Source organism: Aristolochia californica, unplaced genomic scaffold (genome assembly GCF_029961685.1).
Source record: "Aristolochia californica isolate CCGP_79_NKW_82.1479 unplaced genomic scaffold, dmAriCali1.0.hap1 SCAF_3, whole genome shotgun sequence".
Classification (NCBI taxonomy): Eukaryota; Viridiplantae; Streptophyta; class Magnoliopsida; order Piperales; family Aristolochiaceae; genus Aristolochia; species Aristolochia californica.
Window position 1 is genome coordinate 45,961,244 of NW_027181992.1, and position 23,776 is coordinate 45,985,019.

Below are 23,776 nucleotides of genomic sequence, written 5' to 3' on the forward strand. Positions count from 1 at the left end.
GTTCTGTATTGGGTCTTGGTTTCAAACCCACAGCTGACCCAATGATGAAGAAGGTCATGTATATATGACCAAAGTTGACCTGTTTATAACTTGGGTTGGTTCGAATATAAATGGGTTAACTATGGGTTGAATAAAAGGATAGGGTTGAATTTTGCTTCCCTTAAGTTACATCTTTCTCTCTCTCTCTCTCTTAGATATAGTCTGTATCTATTTGCATGGTTTATTATTTTTTAAAAGTGTATATTTTATTATTTTAGAAGGTGTATATTTTATTATTTTGGAGCATAAATGAGGAACGTATCTTGATTTTTTTCCTTTTTTGCACAAATAAAGAATCTGTCTTGGTTCAAGCACCATGCATTTATTCTCTGAAGTTTTATATGGCAACACATTGAAATGACAGCTTATGTTCTTCCAATGTTTGGTGTAAAAGGAGATAAATTAGTCACTTACACTTAAGTACAGGTATTTAATAGTTACCTGGGTCAAAATTATTGCTTTCCAAATATATGCAACAAACTTTTTTGTTTTCTTTGAGAAGGTGATTTTTTATTTTAATAACATTAAATGATTTTCAAATAGTTTACATGAGCTACTATATGACATTCACTTTAATGAGTTTGAAGCTAGAATTTAACTACTTGTGTTGTATGAATCCTGGTTCTTTACTGGTAGCTATCATTTTATTCCAATTATAACCTTTTCAGTTTTATTAGCAGGCATTATTTATTTTGGATTAAAAAAATTTATTTTCTGGAATCAAGTATGCATGTTGGAGTGCTTTAAATACCTGAGGAGAAGCTCCTTGTTGGAGAAAGGAAGTTCACTGTATAATTCCTATTCCAAAAAGGGAGTCTCTGGAAGCTATTCATGTAGGTCAGAAGATGGATGGAGGAGGGAGTTTCATGGGCCAGGGCAGCCATACTGTTCCTTCACATACGGGTACCATTGCTTCAACCCTTTTTTGTTTTCATACATGGAAGTTGCTACTATGGAGACGCTACTCTTTTGCCCATTTCTTGTAATACTTGGGGGATGGTCTTTGTTCATCAGAGATTTCCTGATATTTCTTAACGTGAAACGGTAATCAGGGCCGAGATTTCCTGATATATCTTAACGTGAAATGGTAATCAGGGCCGATATTTCCTGATATATCTTAACGTGAAACGGTATTCAAGGCCATTCATTCATGTGGAACTCAGATGAATGTATGACCTTAACTGCTGTCTCATACTGAGATGCGTCTAAGGTAATCCTGGATGGTCTATGTTTTCTATGGAAAAATCAGAATGTTTGCAGCTAGGTTATATTTCTTGGATTTGTGGCTACAAAAGGGGAGGGATTTCTTAATTTTTATTGGAAAGATTTTTTCTTTAACTCTATTTTAGTTGAATGTCAATTTTTAACTCTGTCAAAAGAAAAATAAAAAGAAAAAGAGCGAGAAAAATTATGTATGCAGTATAGTCATTGTTTCATCTTTTTTCTAACAGTTACAGGTTAGATTTTTTTTTGTCTGTATTTTTATTTCTGTTGTTGTGGCTGCTATTATTTCATTGATATAAGTTATAGTTGTAGCATCATGGGATTTCAAAATTAGATATGTTGCAATTTATTAGATTTTTCTGTTCTCAGTCATGTATTGTAGATCTCAGTATTTTAATAAAGGTCGTTATTTGGATTTTCTTTACAAGCGGATAAATTCTGGTTGGCAGGATGTAATTGTAGCGGAATGAATGTCGATCGATTTAGATAAATAGTAATAACTAAAGGAATGTCGGATGACAAGGTCGTATACGTTACAGTTTTTGTCGTTTGACCGTAGTTGTCAGAAACTTTGTGGAGTCAGTAGCTTGTTTTAGAAACCAAAATGAGATATTTCTGAATATCGTGGTAAATATTTTAATTTTTTTTTTGAAAACTTTTAGATAAATTGTTCTATGATTCACTAGAAACCTGTCTGAACTTTATAAAATTTCATATTTGTTTAGTCAAAGTAAGGGGTTGAAGTTGAAAAAAATTAAACTGTCTTGGTTTGTTATTAATTATGTAAAATCAATTATAACTAATTGATTATTATAACTTTTTCATATAATTTTTAGATTAAAAATAAAATTAATTATTTCTTTAAATCATCGGTCATAGAACATTTACAAAATGTTTTCTGTTGATTCTTGTCGGTTACTTGCAAACTTCTCCAGGGTTTATTCTTGTTTCTTTAGCGTTTCCGATCTATTTATTTCATCTTGTAATAACACCTTTCCAGTGTTTCCATTTTTTTTAATTCTCATTTTTCTTTCTAATCTGGTTGAAGTTGTAACTATGCTTTATTTCCAGAAACCTTGTTAAAGGTTCAGTTGAACCCCATTTTGTCATCAAACTTCAGAATATAAACCTGTTTATATGATATCTGCCTTTATTAATAACTGTTTATATCATGTTGTGCGGATTTAAAGATCATTGAATGGATTGGATCATCATCAATGTCTGTCAAAACCTGAAATATCAATTCTCGATTGTAAGTGATTCTTTGAGTGTGGAAGCATGAAGCTGCACACTCCAAGAAGTTGCATTTGCTGAAGCAATCTTTTCAAAGTTGCCTTGAAATCTCAAAGGTCTGTTTAGATTCTAGTAATGCTTCATGTTCTGTAGGGGACGAAACTCCATCAACTGGATCAGGCTCCGAGTCTATCCCTGAAACAGATTCGTCTTCAATTCCTTCTTTGAAAGAGAAAAAAGTCAGGTGGAGACCCGAGAAGAAACAGAAGGAGATGCTCGAGGACGCATTCAATGTCATGAAGAGGAAAGGCTCTTTGGGGCACAAGGAAGTTAATGAACTCACAGCTAAGCTTTGTAAGCACGGTTCTGTAACCAAAAAGAGCATTAGAAAATGGCTACAGAACAGGAAATATATGGATCAAAAGCAACAACAGGGTGTTGCCGCTCAAACTGAAGAAAGCATCCCTGTGGATCACAATCTGGAGAAAGCATTGGCAGACAACGTCCCAAATGAAGAACACGCTGAGGATCCAAGCGAAGCTGACAGTAAAACCGAAAGTTCAGAGGCTGCAGGACCATTAACGATATGTGTGGATGCACAAGGATTCATCTACGTAGGGCGGCAACAGAAACCCACTCCTAGCCAATCCGATCTCCAGTGAAAAGGATAACCGGCACCGGCAAATAAGGAAGGAGAAGTGAAGCCAAAATTTTGATTTTTTATATTGGCTAAGAACTTTTTGATCCATCTGCCGTAATGTTTGATTTCAATGGGACCTCCAGGAGCTCTGCTTCCATGAACAGGGTGAGCATCTCAGTATGCATTGCCTTGGAATTTTGAAATTTGATATGTATCAGTCATATCATATACTGATTTGATACATCAATTTGGTCTATCTGAAAAATTATTAGAATTAAAAATATCAGCTTACATATTGCGCATCAAATAAGTACTTGAATGGCAAGAAATTGCACAAGAGATTGAGAAACTGATGTGGGTTTTGCTCTTCCATTGGCGAGAATTTCCTGCAATTTATTTGGTCTTTTTTCCCTCTTTCCACTGTGAAGTTGATCAAATTATTAGTAAATTTAAAATTTATTAAAATTAATAAATCTTATTATTGGAGGAAATCAGACTCTACTAATCGAATTTCTGAATATTTCATGAAGCGGATAATATTGTTCTGGTGGCTTAGAATGTGGCAAGGCCACAATGCCACGTGTCAGCCTACCATTCAGAAATTTGAAGCGCCTTCTCGTAGCGTTTGTTTTCTTCTTACTTCCAAGAGGCCGGTGATGCTTGGGAACGAAGAGGTCACTTTAGTCATTTAGCCTCCGTTGAACAGTCGCTATATAAATTCTTCTTACCGATTAGGAGGACCTGGTGAGATGGCGTTATGGTTGACGACCAGTCCTTTCGCCAGCTCCCGCCAACAACGGCCTTCTTTCCCAAACTGCCCTTCAGCATCGCCGAAATTCCAGGCGTTGTTGGACTCGAGCGCTGCTTCCCTTTTCCCTCGCCGCGCCATCTTGTTTTCTCCTAGGCCTCGAGTCGGGAAAGTTTGGTGTCTTCCACAGGAAGTGAAAGCGGAAGCTCCTGCAACGACAAATGAGTGGGGGAAAGTGTCGGCAGTTCTGTTTGATATGGATGGAGTTCTTTGTGACAGCGAAGAACTGTCTCGGCGTGCAGCAGTCGACCTGTTTGCTGAAATGGGCGTGTCAGTTTCGACCGAGGATTTTGTGCCATTTATGGGTACAGGTACGGTGTACTTGATTCCGTCCGGTTTTCGCGTTGCCACTTTGACAGGTTCCCTTTACAGATCAAGCTTTCACGACGGCTACTGTTTTTCTGCTTCATGCGTATAGCTGTAATTTGTTTGTTTTTGGTAGAGTTTAACTTGGAGTTGTTTCTAAGATTTGGTGTTTAGTGAAATGAAAAGCAGCATTTGAAGTTTGGACTGTACAGAAAACTCGGAGGATCCATTTTCCCGAAGGAGTGTAATTCTTTTATCTGAATTGGCGGAGAAGCCAATCAAAATAAATAGAACGAGCTGTTTTGTTTGAAATCAAAATCGTAAAAAGCTAAATAGCAACTCTCATAGAATGCGTACTCAATCTGCATGTCTGCCGTCCACACTTTTTAGGAGATGGTGTGGTAGGGTTCTCTGGGCAGTTGGTCAATTTGACGTTACAGGGTCAAATAGAGGGGGTGTAGAACCTATAACTCATTTTATTTTTTATATTCATCTAATTGGAGCAATTAAGTCGAAATGACAATTACTTTGATGGGATTATTAAGAATTTCTGAGGTTGCAAATGCACAGCAGGAGTGTTTCAGTTTTGGATGTCAGAATTCGCTTATTATTGCTTTTTCATGTTCTTCAATAAAGTGCGGTGCTTTGCCGCTTGAAATAATGTTGCTTGTGTAACCCTTGAAATAGTAGGATCAATTCTTTCCTGAGGTTCTATACAAAATGCAGCTTTTTGTCTTGTCATTGTTTATCTTTTTTAACAGTTTCTTTCAGTTTTATCACTAAATTGAATGCTATTTGGCTCATGGCTCTCATCCAAGGGCATTTTTCTTTCTTCTTTTCAATTTAATCAGGTGAGGCAAATTTCTTGGGAGGAGTAGCTTCTGTAAAAGGCATAAAAGGCTTCGATCCTGAGGTGGCCAAACAACGTTTTTTTGAAATTTATCTTAATAAGGTAATAACAGCAAGCAGATATTTCCATCCTAAAAAAAGAAGAAGATATACTTCATATTTGTTTTTTTCCTTAAGCCACACAATCACTTCCAGTGTTGGGCATCTTGAGTTCTTTCTTTTTGTTTTTTACAAAATCTTCATGGTTAAAATAGAAAAGTTACTTCATATGTTTTTGCTGTTTAGCTTATGAAAGAAGATATGTCTTATACTACTATTTTTTTCTTTCCAGTATGCAAAACCTGACTCTGGAATTGGATTTCCTGGTGCCCATGAGCTCATTATGCAGGTAATTTGCAGCTTCATCACTAATGATTCTAGTTTTGTATGATTCATTCAACAGAGTGGCCTTCGTCATGCCTTTTTCTTTTCTTTCTGTTTTTGTTTCTTTCTTGAGGGTCGAGTGGTCAATGAACCAAATGGATTAGGCATTGTGTATGGTTATTTAGGGTACATGAATTTTGTTACTATATAGGACAGATGATATTATCAATCGTATGTTCTGTTACATGGCATAAGGTTGATAACTTGTACAAGAACTGGTAAACCTTTTAGCTGTTCGACTTGGGGCAGTAAAATTTTCTTGCTTTAATGAATCTAAAAAAGGTGTTTATTTTTTCATTGCTGAGATAGGTACTATATCATGTGTCTTAATGCAGTGTAAACAAAATGGTCTTAAAGTTGCCGTGGCATCTAGTGCTGATCGTATAAAGGTGGATGCAAATTTGGCTGCAGCTGGCTTGCCGTTGTCAATGTAAGCTAATGTTCTAGCTTCTTTCTTCTTCATGGTTGTTGCCACTTCAGGTTAGCCACCAGGTGTTTTCTATATTTGTCTTGCCTATGTTCAAGTTGTCTAGGACACTTTTTATGCTACTTTCCTTACATTCTCCAAGACAGTTGTTAGTCATTCGTAGTTCATCTGTGATATCAGTCTCATGTCCAACAAAAAATGTTTCGTCTTTTACCATGATTTCAGGTTTGATGCAATTGTGTCGGCAGATGCATTTGATAACTTGAAACCTGCTCCAGATATCTTTTTAGCTGCTTCAAAGAACTTGGCCGTACCTCCTTGTGAGGTACAATTTCTATTATTGAGTTCATGATGATCTTATTCTTATTTTCTTTCAAAATTTCTAGTGGCTTCTATCTTATTGACAAACTTCCATGTGATCTCTTATCTTTTGTTGTTGTAATGGTACATAAATTATTGCAGGGTTAACTATTTTTTATTTTTGTTTTATTCATTTATTTATTCTTGTTTGAGAAGTGGTCATGTTCACTGTTATGTAATTCTTGAATCAGTGTGTTGTGATTGAAGATGCTCTTGCTGGTGTTCAAGCTGCCAAAGCTGCAAAAATGAGGTCAGTTGAAGATATTTCCACTCTTGAGGAAGACCAAAATCAATTTTACTCATATTTTAGTAGCCCATGATGGAGCACAGACTAAACTAAATTTAGCTTTTGGTGAGGTGATGAGAGAGGCACTTAAAAAGTTCCAATGAGGTGGCAATTTTTTTTGTTATACTCTGATCTGAAGAAGGTGGTCTTGACAAAATTATGGCTCCTAAATTTTATTGTGAGTGAGCCTTTTTCTTTTTTGAATGCTCAACTCCTTACCCTCGTGAGACTGTGGTCATTGAGCCAAAGGCACAATCCACAAAGTGGGTTGTTTCATGTGTCTCTCCACAGATTTATCTTATTCTTAAATTCCTTTAATAAGGGAATTCTTACATCTTAGCTATTGCTAATCTTTGCAATGCTTTTTGTTATTTCACTGACAGAAATTATTCTTTTTGAGAATGGTGAGGCATTTTTATTATGATAAGAGAAAGAGGACAGAAGAAGGAATGACAAAAGAACCACCTGTATAATTGATGCAGCATAATCAACCACTAAACAAACAAAAACAAAGAGTAAGCACTATGCAGCCACCCAAACCCAAAATACAGGAAACTCATCCATTATCTATTGGGTAGGTGTTGCTCTGAACTATATGTCAGAGGGAGAGAGAGGCACCCATCCTTGCTAAATAGTCTGCTAAACCGTTGGAACTTCTGACTTCATGAGACCATATCACTTGAAGATCATGGCAAAAATCCAATCTTGTCATGCATAGATGAAAAAATTGCCATGGTGGAGAATGCCCAGAAGAGAACCACTCCGTAACCACTACCGAGTTGCCCTCTATAACAAGTGGCAAAGTGAAATGTTTCCTGTAAGTTCTGACTGACAGAATTTATTAATGTGGGATTAATGTCATTTCCCTAGAATTTATCATTTGAATTACCCCACATTATACTAAATTTAGTTATGAATCTTACTATCTATGTTGAATTAATTCATGTTTGTTCTGATTCTAGCATTATTTTAGGGTTAAAGTCTTTTAAGTATAGATTGGTATCTATTGAAAAGAGTGATCGGGAAGTATAGGGAAGAGACAAAATTATCAATAAAAGAAGTCCCCTAATTGGGGGGAAAACTTCTTTAATGATGTCTTTGTCTAATGGTTCTCCAATGCTGATTGTTTTGAAACTATTCCATGTCCCTATCTGGTTCAAGAATCAAAGGTTCATGCTGTTATGGCCACAAAAACTTACAAGAATCAGCCAAACTTAAGGATGACACTACATTATTGTCTTAGTTTCTCTTTTTGCGTGTATTACGAAGTTCATAAGACTTTTACAGATGGGCTGATATTTTAATAATTACTAAGAAAGATCTCATTGTCAAGGTTGCAATACTGTTTGGGACTAAGTAACGTTGGAACTTTAATGTACATGAATAGTTTTCCTATTAATTATGTCATCGGTCTCCTATTTTACATTCCGACTATTTTCAATTTGGTTACCTGTTCCCCTGCTCTTCTCTTTGCAGATGCATTGCAGTGAAAACAACACTATCTGAGGAGGCTCTAGCACAGGCAGGACCATCACTTATCAAGAAAGAAATTGGAAATATTTCCATCCATGACATTCTCAGTGGTGGTGGTTCTAGTTTCCATAGTATGTAGTTTCAGAATATATTGCAAAAGAAAAACTCTTTGAGTCTTGCACTTAGTGGCAGATGTGAAGCTGCAGTTTTGATGATCCTGAGGATATTTGAACTTTTACTACTACCTTGTACTTCACTCACAGATTTAAATAGAAGTACATTTTTCCTAATGAGTTTTTTTTTTTTTTTTTTTTGTTCCTGCTTGGTTTTCTTTCTCTGCTCTTATGATTTGTATCAGTTATCCTAATTAATAGTTTAATGTGGTAGCATTGTACGTCTAGTGAACAGGTGATGTCCTTTTGCAGTAATGGGTCTGAGTACTTAGTTGTTTATTTTGAGAAGAGTCTAAAGGAAAAAAGTTGTTGCAGATGAGAAGCTTCAAAGCCAGGGTGCTGATTCCATGCTTCATGAGAGTAACGGTAGGATAGACCTGGACACGTGCTTGACTGATGATAAAGCCAGTTCTACTGCTGGGTAAGACGAGTTGTACTTAGAGTTCTTCAAGAACATAATGCCTAATGATTTTTTATGATAGTCGGCTTCCCAATAGTTAATTATCACTGAAGGGCAGAATTGGTTCATTATAGAACTTTTGATGTAGCTTTTCCTTTTCAAGGAATTAAAAAAAGGCATGCCTTTGTTGGTCTGTCAAAAGCCATGAAACTTCAAATACCTACTTGAGGAGTGACTATTGAGGTTATTACTTACTTTTGAGTAGTAAAATACTCTTTCAGCCTCGAGTGAACCATGGAGCCATAATTTATATTTTAAAAACTAATGGATTAATGCATGCATCGGTGCTGAATGACTTTAGAGAAAGAGAGGGAGAGAGAGACATAAATCTCAAAGTAAAAATTAAAAGAGGAAATGTAACTAGAGAGAGAGAGAGAGACCTATTCCACTTTATTTAGAAGAAGATTTAAAGAACAAAGTACAAATTATAAATAACTAATAACTACTAAGCAGATCCAATACAATATACTAAAAATAACATACTGTTGAAAAACAAGTATCAGGGGCATGTTAGTCTTTTCACTTTATCTTTGCTTATATGCCTTGATGTAATCTTGTTCTGTATGTCCAATTATATTTATGGTCCAAGTTTCATGTAAAGAGGACATGTCGAATGAGAGATATAAGGGGATTAGGTTTCACTTAAAGTAAGAGCATATTTGTAAATTGTACTTAGCATTATAAATAGAATTTGGGGGACGTGCACATCCCCTAACGCAACTCTCACTTGAGCTTTCCTCTTCTCCATCTTCTCTCCCACTCATTCTCTCTCTTAAACTCTCTCTTTTCACTTTCTTCATAGTATCAGAGTAGTAGATCACATCTGGGAAGATTCTTTATCAGTTTTTCATCATTTGAAGCAGATGTCTACAAAAAGGAAGAATCTTTATCAAGTTTTTCAGCTACTAGTTGGTAAAAATCCAATTTTTTCTCCTTTTCTCTCTGCCATAACTCTAAGGTTACTGGTTCTACTGCTCATAGAACAGATCTTAATGTTCTAAACTGCCCAAAAAGGATTTTTATGCTGTTTTCGGGATGTGTGCCGACTCCCAGACCTACATGTGCTGATGTCATCTTTGGCATTTGCTGGCATCAACCCTATTGAGGCACTTTGTTTTGGATTTTTTTTGCGAGTTCTGGCCTGCACACATTATCTAAATTGCCCTAATCCTAGGGGCCACCTAGGCTGGTTAAGTTGACCTCTTTGGAATGTTTATTTAATCTGTTTGGTGCTTCTATATATCTGTAATGGTTGATTCAGTTGAAGTTTACGCTCCATCTAAAGAATCATATAATTTGGATGGGAAAGATATCATCACTATCACCTCTGAAAAATTAAATGGTAATAATTATCTTACTTGGTCCAGATCTATTAGAATGTATTTGAAGGGCAGGAAAAAGTTGAGAGTGAAAGTGAATTTGAAAGTGAAAGCGAATTACCTATTGCACTTTGAAAGTGCAGTGGAAAGTGAAAGTGAATTACTTTTTTGTATTAGTGTGCTCAGTGGAAAGTGCAGTCTAAAGTACTTTCTTGTGTTAGTGCGTATAATGAAAAAATTAGTGGAAATTGGAGAATGAGTTTATTAATAAAATAATCTGATAGATTTAACTTTATTAAGATAGTTTTATTTAACTTTTTAATTAAAAAAATAAGATAAATAATTTAATTTTTAAAATAAAATATAAAAATAATATACCTAAAAAAACATGGTTACTTTTATAATGTCTAGATACTTAATCAAACTCTTACTTTTATAACATCTAAATTATCACTCTTAAATTAATAATTTAATATACTATTTTCTTTTTTTTGAATGAAGATGTATAAGCTATTAAATGAGTAAAGAGTATAATACCTAGCTAAAAAGGGCCTTCCTCCACAACAAGGTGTTGGAGTGAAACACCTAATTTAGCCTGAGTGTCAGCTAAATGATTAGCGGATCTAGGAATGTGCTTCCAATTTCAGTTTAGATGAGAAATTAAATTACATATATCAAAAAACTTATCCCAGTGTCGCCATGGAGGAGGAACTAACTTCGCATACCAGTTGATAACAATTTTAGAATCGCCTTCAATGCAGAGGGGTCCTACTAGATGGTGTTTGAAAATCTGTAGCCCATTAAGCAAACCGGAGAGCTTAACAGAGGTTGAGTCTGAGATTCCAATTGGCCCAGCGAAGGTGAAAAGAAGACTACCGTTACAATCATGGATAACTCCACCAAAACCCTTAGGGCCATGGTATCCAAAAGCGCTATCGTCAAAATTCAATTTGTAGTGGTCCCTCAGAGGGGACACCAAATTTCCATCGTTGGGGGACGAGAAGGATAAGACATGCCAGCTATCAGCCGCCAGTTCCCACGAAGGTTGGTGCCATTTAAATTTCGAAATTCCTTACGCATAAGGATGCACATGGAAACTTGGCCAACAATATTTTCTATCAGTATATTACTAGGGATAGATTTTAAATTGAATTTTTCGGTTGCTTCTTTCCTTCCATAACACCCAAATGATATGACCAACACAGCAAGAGATAAGTTATTTCCCGAGCTTTGGGAGGCTAGCATTAGTAACAGAGGAGATCGTGGATGTAAGATTTTGAGAGGGGTAGTACTGGAAATCGATTTTGTTGAGGAGGCTAGTCCAGATAGTGTGGGCAAAATTGCAAAGTAAGAGGACATGGGTGACTGTTTCGAGAGAAGTTTGGCAGAAGAGACATAAGGGGTCTTGGACAGGGATTCCTCGTTAGATTAAAGAATCAGACGTGAGGATTTTGTTTCGACATGCGTTCCAGATAAAAAAATTTACATGAGGAGGGGCAAGCAAGGTCCATGCGATGGCTGCAGGATGATTGGTTTCTGGGGGGCTGGGGCAACTCAGGAAATTATAAGTAGAGGAAGTCGAAAAAGTACCTTGGGTGCAAGGTGTCCATATGAGTGTATCGAGCACATTCCGAGGGCTTACTAAGGATAGACAAGTGATGAGGTTGGATGCCACTAGAGCCTCTGAGTCTGAAAGCGCTCTCCGAAGATTTAAGTTCTATCCTCCAGAATCGGTCCACTGGTCTGAGATAGTGGCTTCCATATTTTTTGGTCAAGTTTGAAATCAAACTATGGCTGATATTAATACAGCACGGTCCCATCCACTAGTCTGACCAAAATTTTGTCAAGTTTCTTTTACCAGTGTAACATTTGACTGCCTTTTTGAAATCAGGTAACAAATCTACAATTTTTTTCCATACGGGGGACAACCTATTATGTCTCCCAGCCACAATCCACCATCCAGATAATTTATTTGCTTTAGTGGCAACTAAAGTCCTCCAAATCAAATCAGGATACAAATTAAATTTCCAAATCCATTCAAGCAGCAAAGGAGAATTAGTGGTAGCCGTATCACGGATCCCGAGACCTCCAAGGAGTTTAGGTTTGCATACCTCAGCCCATTTCACGAGACTATACTTCCTTTCACCGTTCGGCCCTCCCCACGGAAATCTCCTTTTGAGGAGTTCAATTCTTTTCTAGACAGAGGAAAGGCATTGATATAATGAGAGGAAATAAGATGGGATACCGTGAAGGCAAGACTTAATAAGAACAAGCTTACTTGCTTTGGAGAGAAATCTTCCTCTCCATGAAGCCAAACGGCCCTCCAGTCGCTCAATAACAGGATGCCAAGAGCTTTTGGAGGGTAGAGCAGATGACAGGGGGAGGCCCAGATAGGTACAGGGAGGTGTAACAATTTTGCATCCTAGATAACAAGCCATAGAGTTCAACACATTTGGATCAATATTGAAGCCAGTGATGGAGGATTTTGTCCAACTTACCTTTTGTCCAGATGAGAGTTCAAATAAGTTAAGCAGAGCTTTAATATGAGAAATTTGGTTATTGAAGGAGGGTAATATCTTGACTGGGGTCATTAGAGATGGGGCTAAGCCAACCAGAATTTTTTGCAAGACGAACCATGGATGCTAGATGTTCTGCAATGAGAGTGAAGAGGAAAGGCGATAAAGGGTCCCCTTGCCGAATGCCTCGGGTTGCGTTAAAAAAATCACAAGTTTTTTCGTTAACAAGGACAAAGTATGACACAGTAGAGATACAACTTCTCATTCATAATTTCCAACAGGTTCCAAAATCCATTTTGTCAAAAAAACGATCAATTAGTTTCAAGTTGACACGGTCGAAGGCTTTTTCAAAGTCAAGTTTCAGGACAAATCTGGGCAACTTGAATTTTTTTAAGGAGTCTAGGAGTTCATAGGCCGCCATTGCTGAGTCAAGAATATTTTGACCACGAATAAAAGCACTCTGACAAGGGTTAATGATTTTGGGACGGAGGGATCTGAGGCGGTTGGCAAGAATTCGACCTATGATTTTGTAAAAGCTAGTGGTGAGCTTGATAGGTCTAAAATCTTGGGGAAGGGCTGAGTTGGGTTTTTTGGGATTAAAGCAATGAAAGAGGCACCAACAACTTTGTGAGTGATACCAACTTGGTAGAAATTTTGAACAAAGGCATACATATCATTTTTTACTACTCCCTAGAATTTGTGATAAAACTCACCGTTGAAACCATCTGGACCAGAGGCTTTGTCCTTAGGAAGGCCAAGAGAGGCCAGATCAATTTCTTCAGGACTGAAAGGGCGTTCTAGTTCATCCGCATCAAAAGAGGAGATACACTTATATTCCAACTTGAATTTAATATACTATTAAAAGTCATGAATATAAAAAATATAAAGGGTATTTTATTAATAAAATAAGATAGTTTTTTGTTTATCTAAATTAATACAATAATTACAAGTAAAATAAAATTATTAATTTAATTAATTATAAAAAATAGAATACTTAAACAAAAATGTTTACTCTAGATACTTGATCAAATTCTTGCTTTTACGATATCTTAATTATCTCTCTTAAATTAGTAATTTAATATAATATTAATATCCATGAATATAATAAATAAATAAAGTATTTTATTAATAAAATAATATGAGTATTTCCATTCAAATCCAACTGAATTAGTTTAGTTTCACGTCGAGCGTCGAGTGAAACAACGAGAGAAAGTGAATTCACTTTGACTCGTTTTTTCACTTAAATGAGTTCACTAACAGGTCCCTAATTCAACTGTTAAAGAAATTGATGCAGGTTGATTTCCTACTCTCTCTCAACTTGCCTTCATCAAGGTGTAAAATCTCAATTCTACAGTAAGAATGTAATCAAATTCTTACTGCATGGCAAATCATGTTTCATATTGCAGAAATAATTTATTGACAGATTGCAGGGCTCACGGCGAGATATCCTGAGATATGGAAGCTTGGGTGTTGCAATATCTTGTTTTGTTTTTGTTGCTACTAATTGGAAGGTATGATCATCACATAAAAGAGGAATATAAATAAATGGAAGGTACCATGTAGCGAAGGCTAATCCATTTCATACTTTCTGATTACATGACTCTTCTGAAGTCAATACATTTTGTTGCTGTTTATACTGTGTTCTCTATTACTTCACTTGGTTGACTTGGAAAATTGCGGAACCTTGCAGGCTATGCAGTATGCTTCTCCAAATGGCATCCTGAATTTGTTTCTTGGTGTTGAAAATGATATTCCAAGACAAAGTGAAGGTGTGCTTTATGACTGGATATTTTTTCTGGTGAAAAGGCTCAAAATGAATGTTATAAAAATTGTTATAATTATTTAGAACTCTTATTTATGTTAGAAATCAAGTCAATGTATTATTGTTTTCATTGATAGGTATAAATGACTCAGGACGAATCAAACAATTTGAGAACTATATATCTGATCTTGAAGCTCGGTATGAGAACAACACAGACTATCATGGTCCCTTTTTTTTTCTTTCCATATTTTAGAAATGAGACTATTATGCTCCTACTTTATGGTTTTTAAAAATCTGTTGTTGATTTTAATTGATGATCATGTTATTCTTTAAGGGGAGCTGGTCGAACTGTACCTGAATTTCCTCCTAAACTTGATTGGCTTAATACAGCTCCACTTCAATGGCACAGGGTAATTCTTATCAATGATCTTAGTATAAAATGGCATTTTTATTTAATTGTTAAAGAATACTCCCAGAATGTGGGCTGACTATTAGTTGTTCTTGTTCTTTTTCTTTTTAATATAAATTGGATATCGATAACACACTCTACACCCTAAACCATGGTGATACTTGAACCCGATACCTCACACATGAAACCCTTTGTGGCTGTTGAACTAAGAGCTCAATCTATTAATTTTTCTCCATTTGAAGTACCCTAGCAGTCAATTTATTTTATCTCGGACCTTTTCCACTTTATTCAGCTCTTACGGTCTCTTCTAATTCTATTGATCAGTTTTTTGCCAGCCAGATGAGATGGTCTTGTCTTTGTTTTTTTTTTTTTTGAAAATGATGTAAAAAATATATATCACTAAGGAGAATAAGAGAACAACAAACTCCCTAAGGAGAAAATAAACAGAATAAAAAGGGTAGCAACTACAAAAGGATAAAATTAGAGAACTCTTCTTAAAATAGGTTCAATGTGGTCGCAATGCTAGCGGGGCTAAGTGAGAGATGAAGTTATTTGGAAGACCTGCGAGGGTTGATTCCACTTGAAGTTTGTGTGTGTGGGGAAGGGGAGTGACTCCTGGATTATGTTTCTCAGGAAGTACATGTCCATGTTTGAGGAAACCAAAGCAGAGTTTCAGGTTTTCTTATGAGGATTTCTCGGGTTCTTGTCTGGATTTATTTTTTGTTTTTTAAAATGAGGGGTGGCTTTATTTGTGAACTTGTTCAAGGTGAACTTCCTTATATCAAGACCTTCCATGATCCTGTAAACCAAGTGATCTTGAAGCCATCTCAGAAGGTAGAAAATTTTAATTAATTGGGTTAGATGGATTCATGTAGTGGTTAATGATGAGCAGTTATACCTCATTATTCCATAATTAGCAACTGAAATATGCAGACATTCATGTGATTTAATTATAATGGTGTAGGAGTTAATGGAGGCCCCCTGTGTTGTGCAGCTTTGCTTTCCAACTTTTAATGTAATGTGTCCTTTCTCATAAAACAAAAAATATAGGAGTTGGTACTTTTTATTTTTTATTTTAGAATTTTTGTACCCCATATACTCTAATAAGACTTGAACCAAAGACCTCACACTAGAATCCCCTGCCCCATTTGGTTATTGAGCTAATGACCCAAGCCACAAAAAATAGATCCTTTATTTTTTTACTTCAATTTTTTTTTTTTTTATGATGGATGAGAGAAAGAATGATTTCTGATGAACTTATTTTGATACTAAATTTTACTAAAATCATTTATCTGCTAAAAAAAGTATTATGACTTGAAGAATGATTTGCTGTGGTAGAAATTTATTCTGAACCTCTCCTTTTCCCTATGGTAACAGGATTTAAAAGGAAAGGTGGTATTACTAGATTTTTGGACATATTGCTGTATAAACTGTATGCATGTGTTGCCAGATCTTGAGTTCTTGGAGAGAAAGTACGGCAACAAGCCTGTAAATCTTCCTTCTCTGTTTCTTTTACTTTTTGCCAATGTTGTTTAAGATGCCCTGATAAATTGGCTTTTAATTTTATTTCCTTTTATGGTTTTTTTTTTCTGTAGATTTTCATTGTGAATGATATGTTTGATCCCTCAGAATATCCAGTTTCTTGGTTCATCCACTGAAAGCTTGTCCCATAGTTTTCAAGATTTAGACTTCTTCTATTTTTTTAGTTGTAAATCCCTTTTGTCTTTAAGAAAATCATATTTGTAGGCATTTAGAGAAAATGATGATCTGTGTGAACCTTTTCCTTCTACTTGAAATGTATTTCAAATTATAGAAAAGAAAACACAAGAAAATGTGATGTGAATAGTTCTACCTTTATCAGTTAAGAGTAGTCTTCTCCGACAGTATTCTAAAATAAAAGTAGTCTTGGGTCCTAAATCGGTCAAGTAAGCATATTCTTTATCAGTATTTCTTTTCTAGAGCATCTATTCTCTAATTTGAAGGGATTCTAAGGCAGTTTTGCAGTCTTGAGGCAGTGTCCTCCGCAATGGTGGCTTCTCAAGCATTACGATGAGATCCAATCATTGTTGGGTCCTTTCATTGTAATGGACTAACATGTGAAAGGCGATAGGGATGGCAATGGGTCGGGTTTCGCAAAACATAACCAGGCTTGCTACTTCTATCCATCATCCTATCCTTCCTCGCCCTATGACAGGGTTAATGGAGACAAACCTATCCCCACCCTGCCGTGTAGTCTGAAATACCGTCCTTGCTGCATCCCAGACTCTGCTTCTCTCATCACCTCTTCTTGGGGGTTTTCTGCCTCTCTTTGTCAACTATCTTGAAATGAGAACAGAGTAGAGATTTGCCAATTTATGTAAGACATGAAGACAGATAAAAAGCATAGAAAGAGAATGACAATGAGGGAGGCTAGTGTTTTTACTTCTTCATGGAAATAAAATTAAATGAAAGATGGAAAAGAAAAGAAGAGAATAGGAGAAAAGAAGAGGAGGAGGTAGAAGACCGAAATGCTGAGAAGATAGGGACTCAAGTAGGAAAAAGTGAATTACAGTGTCTTTGGAAAAGGAAAACACATTTTTTAAGTTTTATTATTTTAAAAGTGTCTTGGTATGACATTCATTTCTCAAACATCATGAGTTTCTATTCCATTTTTGCATTTAACAAGTTGATTTTTTTACCCTTTTTTATCATTTCGAAATAGATAAAAGTATATAGGTAGTTTACAATAAAAACTAAAATTTTCTTTTCCTAAATCACCCTCACTTTTAACTTAAGTTCTTAGTTTTATATAAAAATACAAAAAAGCTAAAGGATAATTATGTATTTTACAAAACATAAAAACTAAAATTTTCTTTTCCTAAATCACCCTCACTCTTAACTTAAGTTTTTAATTTTATATAAAAATACAAAAAAGCTAAAGGATAATTCTGCATTTTACAAGGGTTTTTTGAGTTAACCCCTTCCTGCCCCCACCAGATGTGACTTTTTGGGATTAACCCCGTTCCCGACCTGTGGGATGAGGGAAAACCTCATCCCCACCTGACGTGGATCGGTTCAGGTTAGGTTCCCCATCTAACCGAACCCCTTGTCATCCCTAAAAGGCAGCAAACTGTCTAGCTTATTTTTTCACCAGGGATGATCTTTGTCACTAACAACTTCTTCTAGTTAACATCATTGCCTCCCAAAAGCTTTGCAACATTTTCTCATTTCTATTGATAAAACCTTATAATTTCAAAAGACATTTTCAGAGAAAACTGCTGTACATCTCAAGTAGACTTTACATATAGCAAGCTCCATCTTTTATGCAGTTACTTTTTTTTTCTCCTTTTTCATCTTTTATAGAAGTGATCATAAACATATATGCTATTTCATTCTTTTGAGGTTGAACCTAATTGTTGCTAAGATGTACATGTGACTGGTGCAGTTCACTGTGATTGGGGTGCATTCAGCCAAATTTGATAATGAGAAAGACCTTGAAGCAATCCAAAATGCAGTGTTACGCTACAACATCACTCATCCAGTATGTCAACTCTCTTGATGTTTTCTGACGAGATGCAAGAAATATTATGATGACAAACTATCGTCCATTATTAGACTTGATTATTGCCAGAAAGGGGGTGCATTCAATAGGATCCCGTTCTATTTCTTTTTTTTTTCAAACATGGAAATGCTTGCAATACTCTCACCTAGATTATTATCTTATTGCATATAATAGGTTGTGAATGATGGGGATATGTATCTCTGGCGAGAATTGGGTATAAATTCATGGCCTACATTTGCTCTTGTTGGTCCTAGTGGGAAAGTGATAGCACAGGTAGCAGGTGAAGGACGTCGGAAGGTACTTTTGTCCTTCTCTCATATACTTTCTTGTATTAGTGATCTTATTGTGAAGTTTATGGTGAAAAATAGGTTTATTCTTGAGTAAAAACACCTTGGTGTTTCTTTGTAGAAACTAAATTCATATAAAAGCCTTTGTCATTGAAGTGCATTTTCCCTATTGTGTATAATGTTAGTCCCATGTTCTTAGGGTTGATCTCTCTTTGACAAAATCAAATATCAGGTGATGAAACCCTTCCCCATTGTCTTAAAATTTTTATTATCAGTTGACATAACCTATCCTAATTCCTGTATGAGTAGTCCCTTTAGAGAAACTATAGACGTTTTTAAGCTATTGACACTTAACTGATAGTTATTTATAGCTGCTGTTAATCCCAAGTCATAGGATTGATGTTGCTCTGAGTAATTGATATGAGATGATGAACCCTGTATAAGTTCCTATATGAAAAGCACAAATTAATATCTGAACTGCTTAATATTCTACCACTAACTAAAACCTTCGTTCCATATAAAACTTAAAAGGAAATGTCAATAATTACCTGATATTTCTGTTTTTTTTTCTTCTCCAAAATATGCAAGCAGGGAAGGTCAAAATCAGTGTCAAGAGAAATTAAAGAATTGAGGATGCATCAGATTTTAGATGTAAGAAGTTGTTTAATAAAGTAGTGAAAAAAGGCATACAACAAAAAAACTCAAGCTTAGAGAAAGAGAGTCCCAATTGAAGTTCTTATAATAGGTTATAGATCAATCACAACTGAGATGCAGTTACACTCAACAGTCACTTCAACTGTGGCTTTAAACATATGGCTAATTTAGGTGGAGGTTGAACTATCACTTGAGGCTCAATCTTACCTCTTTGATATCATGAATAAAGAATCTAATTGAAAGCTTAAATTTAGAAACTGGAGAGGCTTCACCCTATCTCCTATACTATGTTGTGTATCTCCATGAGTGTATGAGAGGGAAATCAAATACAATGAAGGTTTTATACATTTATTCGTTGTAGGGAAAGGGTTTCTGATGTACAGTAACAATGCTTGAAATCCACTCAGTTCTTCTATTAATTTCTGTAATAACCTTACCTGCTGACTTTCATAAGCTTTTACATATGTTTTTTTTTTTTTTTTTTTTGAGAAATTTTCACATATGGTTCTTTCCTTTAAAAAATTATCTATGTATTTCTATTTTTTTAATGTTATTCCTGGTGAGACTTGAACCCAAGACTTCAGACTAGACAACCCCCATGTGACCACTAAGTTGAAGGCCCAATTATTTATTTATTTATTTATTTATTTTCAGCAAGGATCTCCACAGTACAGCAAGAAATCTTGAAATTTTAGTTTTCTTTCAGTAATTTCTGTAATAATCTTACATACCGATTTCCATAAGGTTTCACATAAGATTCTTTCCTTTTTAAAAAATTATGAAGTTCATTTCTACTTTTTCTCTGTTTTCTTAGGTTACTGTGTAGTCAAAGGTGGGGCCGAAAGAGGAAGAAGATGTGGAAGGAAAGAATAAAAATTATATAGTTATGGGCATGTTAGATTTGCCTTGATTTTCTTTAGGCTAGGTAGGCTTGATGTGTATTTTCTCAGGTCTAGATTTGAGGTTTCTATGAGCAGGGATAATTCCATCAATTTTAGGATGAACTAAATTCTGCTGATCTATTGCTCAAGTTGAACAAATTTTTTCATGTCAGCAATTGGACTTCATCTTATTTTACTTGCAGCAACATAATAAATGGAAGTTTGGTTCAGTATTCTTGGATAATATCCCTGTTGCCCCTCCTTCTAATATTCTGTTATCCATATGTCCCAATTTGGACATCTTAAGTTGCTCTTATAATTTTGTAATTCTTTTACTTTTTTAATAAGTACATAATGTACTATTTTTGGTCTTGTTTTAGATGCTAGTTGGTGATTATGTATATTGAACCACTTGGATTTTGCTGTATCCTTTCTTTTTTCATCTTCCTTTTGTTCCTTATTTGGGTATGTTTGATTTGACTTTGTTTCTCTTGCTTTTTCAGGATCTTGATGATTTAATAGAGGCAGCTCTTCAGTTCTATGGTGGAAAAAAGATCCTGGACAGCACACGCATTCCGATAGCTTTAGAGAGAGATAATGATCCACGTATGATGACATCACCTCTGAAATTTCCAGGAAAGCTTGCAGTGGATGCACCAAACAACAGGCTGTTTATTTCAGACAGTAACCATAACCGCATTGTGGGTTCTCTTTTGTGTATACTTTTAAATATTCTTTTAAAAAATACTTTTAAATATTAATATTTTGGTGCTAATTTCCTCAAATTTAAGGGCTTTGTTGTTTATTAAATGATTTTTCTGTTCATGGAGTACTAGTAATTTGATTTTTATTATTTGGGAGGTAGGTTGTAACTGATCTAGCGGGGAATTTCATTCTTCAAGTAGGAAGCACCGGAGAAGAGGACCTTCGCGATGGCACCTTTGATAATGCCGCTTTCAATCGACCTCAGGTGAGGAAACCAGCAGAAACTATTTGAGTCTGTAAGTATAATTACCATATTTCGAAAAAAAATCATATAAATCTATTTGTACAAGTATTAAGCTCAATAGAAGAACTCTACTTTCATGTATTTAATTTCTCATTAGTGATCACCCTTCTGAAAAGACCTTACATTTCTATTTGCATTCTTTTTCTAGGGTCTAGCATACAATCCAAAGAAAAATTTGTTGTATGTTGCTGATACAGAAAATCACGCATTGCGGTATGACACCAAAGAATTCAGCTTTTTTATTTTCAGTTATTTTCTTTCATCAACCACATTCACATTTGTTGTTGGGGACAATGTTTCTTTGGTTCACTTTAGTTTGTGTCGTATGATGTGTTTTACGTTGTTTCTTTTCTCACTTATTCTTTTGTATAAAAGACTTTTCCTCACCAATGCAAGTTTAATTTTCTTTTTGACATATCAAGTGTTGGCATTATTCTTAGCGGGGCTTTTTATGCAGTGTGGAATCAAAATGAAAGGCCTTCCCATGTTCTTTTCGGTTGAAGCCTTTTAGCATAGACTTCTAGGTGGGTGATGATGATTAATTTCTGTTGTATTGTCTGGCCCAAATCTAGGCTTTTAGATAGTGTTTGCCCAGTATTCCACGAGACAACTAAACAGATAGAGGTTGTTACTCCATATGTGAGTCCTCTGAACTGAACAACTTGGTGATGTGTTTATAAAATCCCTTGGAAAGCGTGAACATTTGGTGTTTTCTAACAAGTTGGGTCTATTTGAAATTTACTTTCCAGCTTGAGGGGGAGTATTAAAATACTAGTATAAGGGTATTTTGGTCATTTCAAATTATCATATGGATCTCATTAAATTACAGAAACTAGACTTCATATTAGGACTGCTTTTTAATCTTTATTGAATTTTTACTTGTATTTATGAAGTTATAAGTGTGTTTGTAATGAAGGGTAGAATTGTTCTTTCCTTGTAATTTTCACTTAAGTGAGATCATTAAAGGAGAGGGCTCGATTTCTGATCCCTCATTCAACGCATTCCCAAGTCTTGCTTCTCCCACTCTCGTCTCCTTCTCTCTCTTTCTTCTCCTTTAATCCATTTATTATTGCAGCTTCACAAATATACTAGTGGGAATGGTCCCACATAGATAAATGCTAAGAAGTGTTGTTAGTTTATAAAGTTGAGCTATAGGCTTCCTTAGTGGCTGGTCATTTTGGGATGGAACTGGGCTCAATCTTAACATAATAATAAAGCAGGACATGTGCCTTGGCTTTGGGTCACATTTGTGCTTTGTTGAATTTGTGATCTGCTTGTGTTGTCTATGTCTCAGGCCTGTTATATGTATACCGGAGGGCAGGAGAGTGTTCGTGGGAATAGTCCCATGTTGATAAGTATTAAGAAGTGTTCTTGGTTTATAACGTTGAGCAAAAAGATCTCCTCGGTGGCTAGTCATTTTAGGATGGAATATGGTCAATTTTATTGTACACAATATGTACTTGTATTTGATTGTTTCTTTTTGCTGAGGGGGGAGTTTTGTTTTTTTGTGCTGAGGGGAGTTTTTTCCTATCATGTATATTATTTATCCCTCCAATTAAATGAAGAGACTGGAAGTTACATCTGTCCAGTTTGGGACCTCTTTTGAGAAACACCCTTACTGTAGAATAATCCGGCTTTCTTTCTGTTGAATCTGTCGATTAATGCAACGAGAAGACTTTTTAATGGTGTTAGATTGGTGCAAAGGAAGCATGGGTAGACTCATAATCCAAGGTATCATTTTAGAGAGAGGATAATAACATCTTTACCTTTTTTTTGTAGAGCTGTACCCAAACGAGATGGATTAGATACTGTGAGGGTCACACTTTCTATGTTTTCATACAATGCATGACCAGACAGAGCCAAACTGCCTGTGCCTGGTGCAAATGCTAGATCTGAAATGTATAGTCCTAATCAGTCTAGTGCACTAACCACGTGGTATGGTGCGCACTTACAGACCTGGCAAATGATGCCCTGTTTTACAATTTGTGCCATAAAACAGAGTCTCTTTTGGTACCAGGATATGGATGGTTTATCTGGATGTTTGGACAGATTGTTTTGTTTTGTAGTTATAGTCAATTATATCAGGAGAATTCTACCCTCTCACCAGGCTTTATTAAAATTACAATGCTAAAAATCACAATTAAGGATGGGAATCAGAGAGAGGGAGACAATCAGAGATGGGAAATGTTGAGCATTGCCTGCTTGACGTGTCTTATCATTATTTATAGATTTTCTGTAATTACAGTAAAGCTTTCTCAGTTTAAATAGGAATAAACCAATAGTACTTTTAATCTGAAAAGGAAACTATAATAGCTATCATTTTTTATTTTTTTTTTGAAATAGTGCTGAGTTATATTAACGGGTTCAAAAGAGCAAGATTACAAGGAGGTGAACTGTCCCAGACAACAAGAGATTGCTGGGATGTTCCAAATTTATCTAGCCTATCAGCCAAGGAATTGAGGCTACAATGTCTGCAATAGAGGAAATGATTCGCTAATGGCGCCAAGGGGGGGAGGCCAAGCTAGAACACCAACTAATGACAACTTTGGAATCCCCTTCAATCAGAAGCTTCCCATGAAGACGGTCCATGATGAAGGTCAGTCACTTCAGCGGTGTTGGAGTCGGCAATACTAAACGGCCCCGCATAGGAAAAATAGTCTCTCCTCTATGGTTTCTGAAGACTCCATCCGCACCTGC

General features: G+C 35.7%; 2 protein-coding genes across 4 annotated transcripts in view; both read left to right on the plus strand.

The window, feature by feature from the left end:
* The first annotated feature begins 757 nt into the window (after positions 1-757).
* Positions 758-3,422, plus strand: LOC137959885 (WUSCHEL-related homeobox 8-like). 2 transcript variants are annotated; one of them, XM_068807293.1, is made up of 2 exons: positions 758-942; positions 2,650-3,422. In XM_068807293.1, exons 1-2 carry the CDS (start codon positions 885-887, stop codon positions 3,156-3,158), a joined length of 567 nt encoding a protein of 188 aa, XP_068663394.1. In that variant the 5' UTR covers positions 758-884; the 3' UTR covers positions 3,159-3,422. The 2 variants fall into 2 exon arrangements, with proteins under 2 accessions (XP_068663394.1, XP_068663395.1); XM_068807294.1 differs by having other exon boundaries at positions 2,677-3,422.
* A 428-nt stretch (positions 3,423-3,850) lies between these two features.
* Positions 3,851-23,776, plus strand: part of LOC137958837 (protein SUPPRESSOR OF QUENCHING 1, chloroplastic) — a 28,096-nt gene continuing 8,170 nt past the window's right edge. For both annotated transcript variants that reach the window (XM_068806011.1, XM_068806012.1), the window contains exons 1-18: positions 3,851-4,255; positions 5,102-5,202; positions 5,431-5,487; positions 5,858-5,952; positions 6,175-6,274; positions 6,501-6,559; positions 8,072-8,199; positions 8,557-8,662; positions 13,960-14,047; positions 14,227-14,305; positions 14,436-14,496; positions 14,633-14,708; positions 16,085-16,195; positions 18,132-18,227; positions 18,423-18,545; positions 20,574-20,771; positions 20,936-21,040; positions 21,228-21,292. In XM_068806011.1, the coding sequence (XP_068662112.1) occupies positions 3,886-4,255; positions 5,102-5,202; positions 5,431-5,487; positions 5,858-5,952; positions 6,175-6,274; positions 6,501-6,559; positions 8,072-8,199; positions 8,557-8,662; positions 13,960-14,047; positions 14,227-14,305; positions 14,436-14,496; positions 14,633-14,708; positions 16,085-16,195; positions 18,132-18,227; positions 18,423-18,545; positions 20,574-20,771; positions 20,936-21,040; positions 21,228-21,292 (2,018 nt within the window). In that variant the 5' untranslated portion in view covers positions 3,851-3,885. The remainder of the gene's footprint in view (positions 4,256-5,101; positions 5,203-5,430; positions 5,488-5,857; positions 5,953-6,174; positions 6,275-6,500; positions 6,560-8,071; positions 8,200-8,556; positions 8,663-13,959; positions 14,048-14,226; positions 14,306-14,435; positions 14,497-14,632; positions 14,709-16,084; positions 16,196-18,131; positions 18,228-18,422; positions 18,546-20,573; positions 20,772-20,935; positions 21,041-21,227; positions 21,293-23,776) is intronic.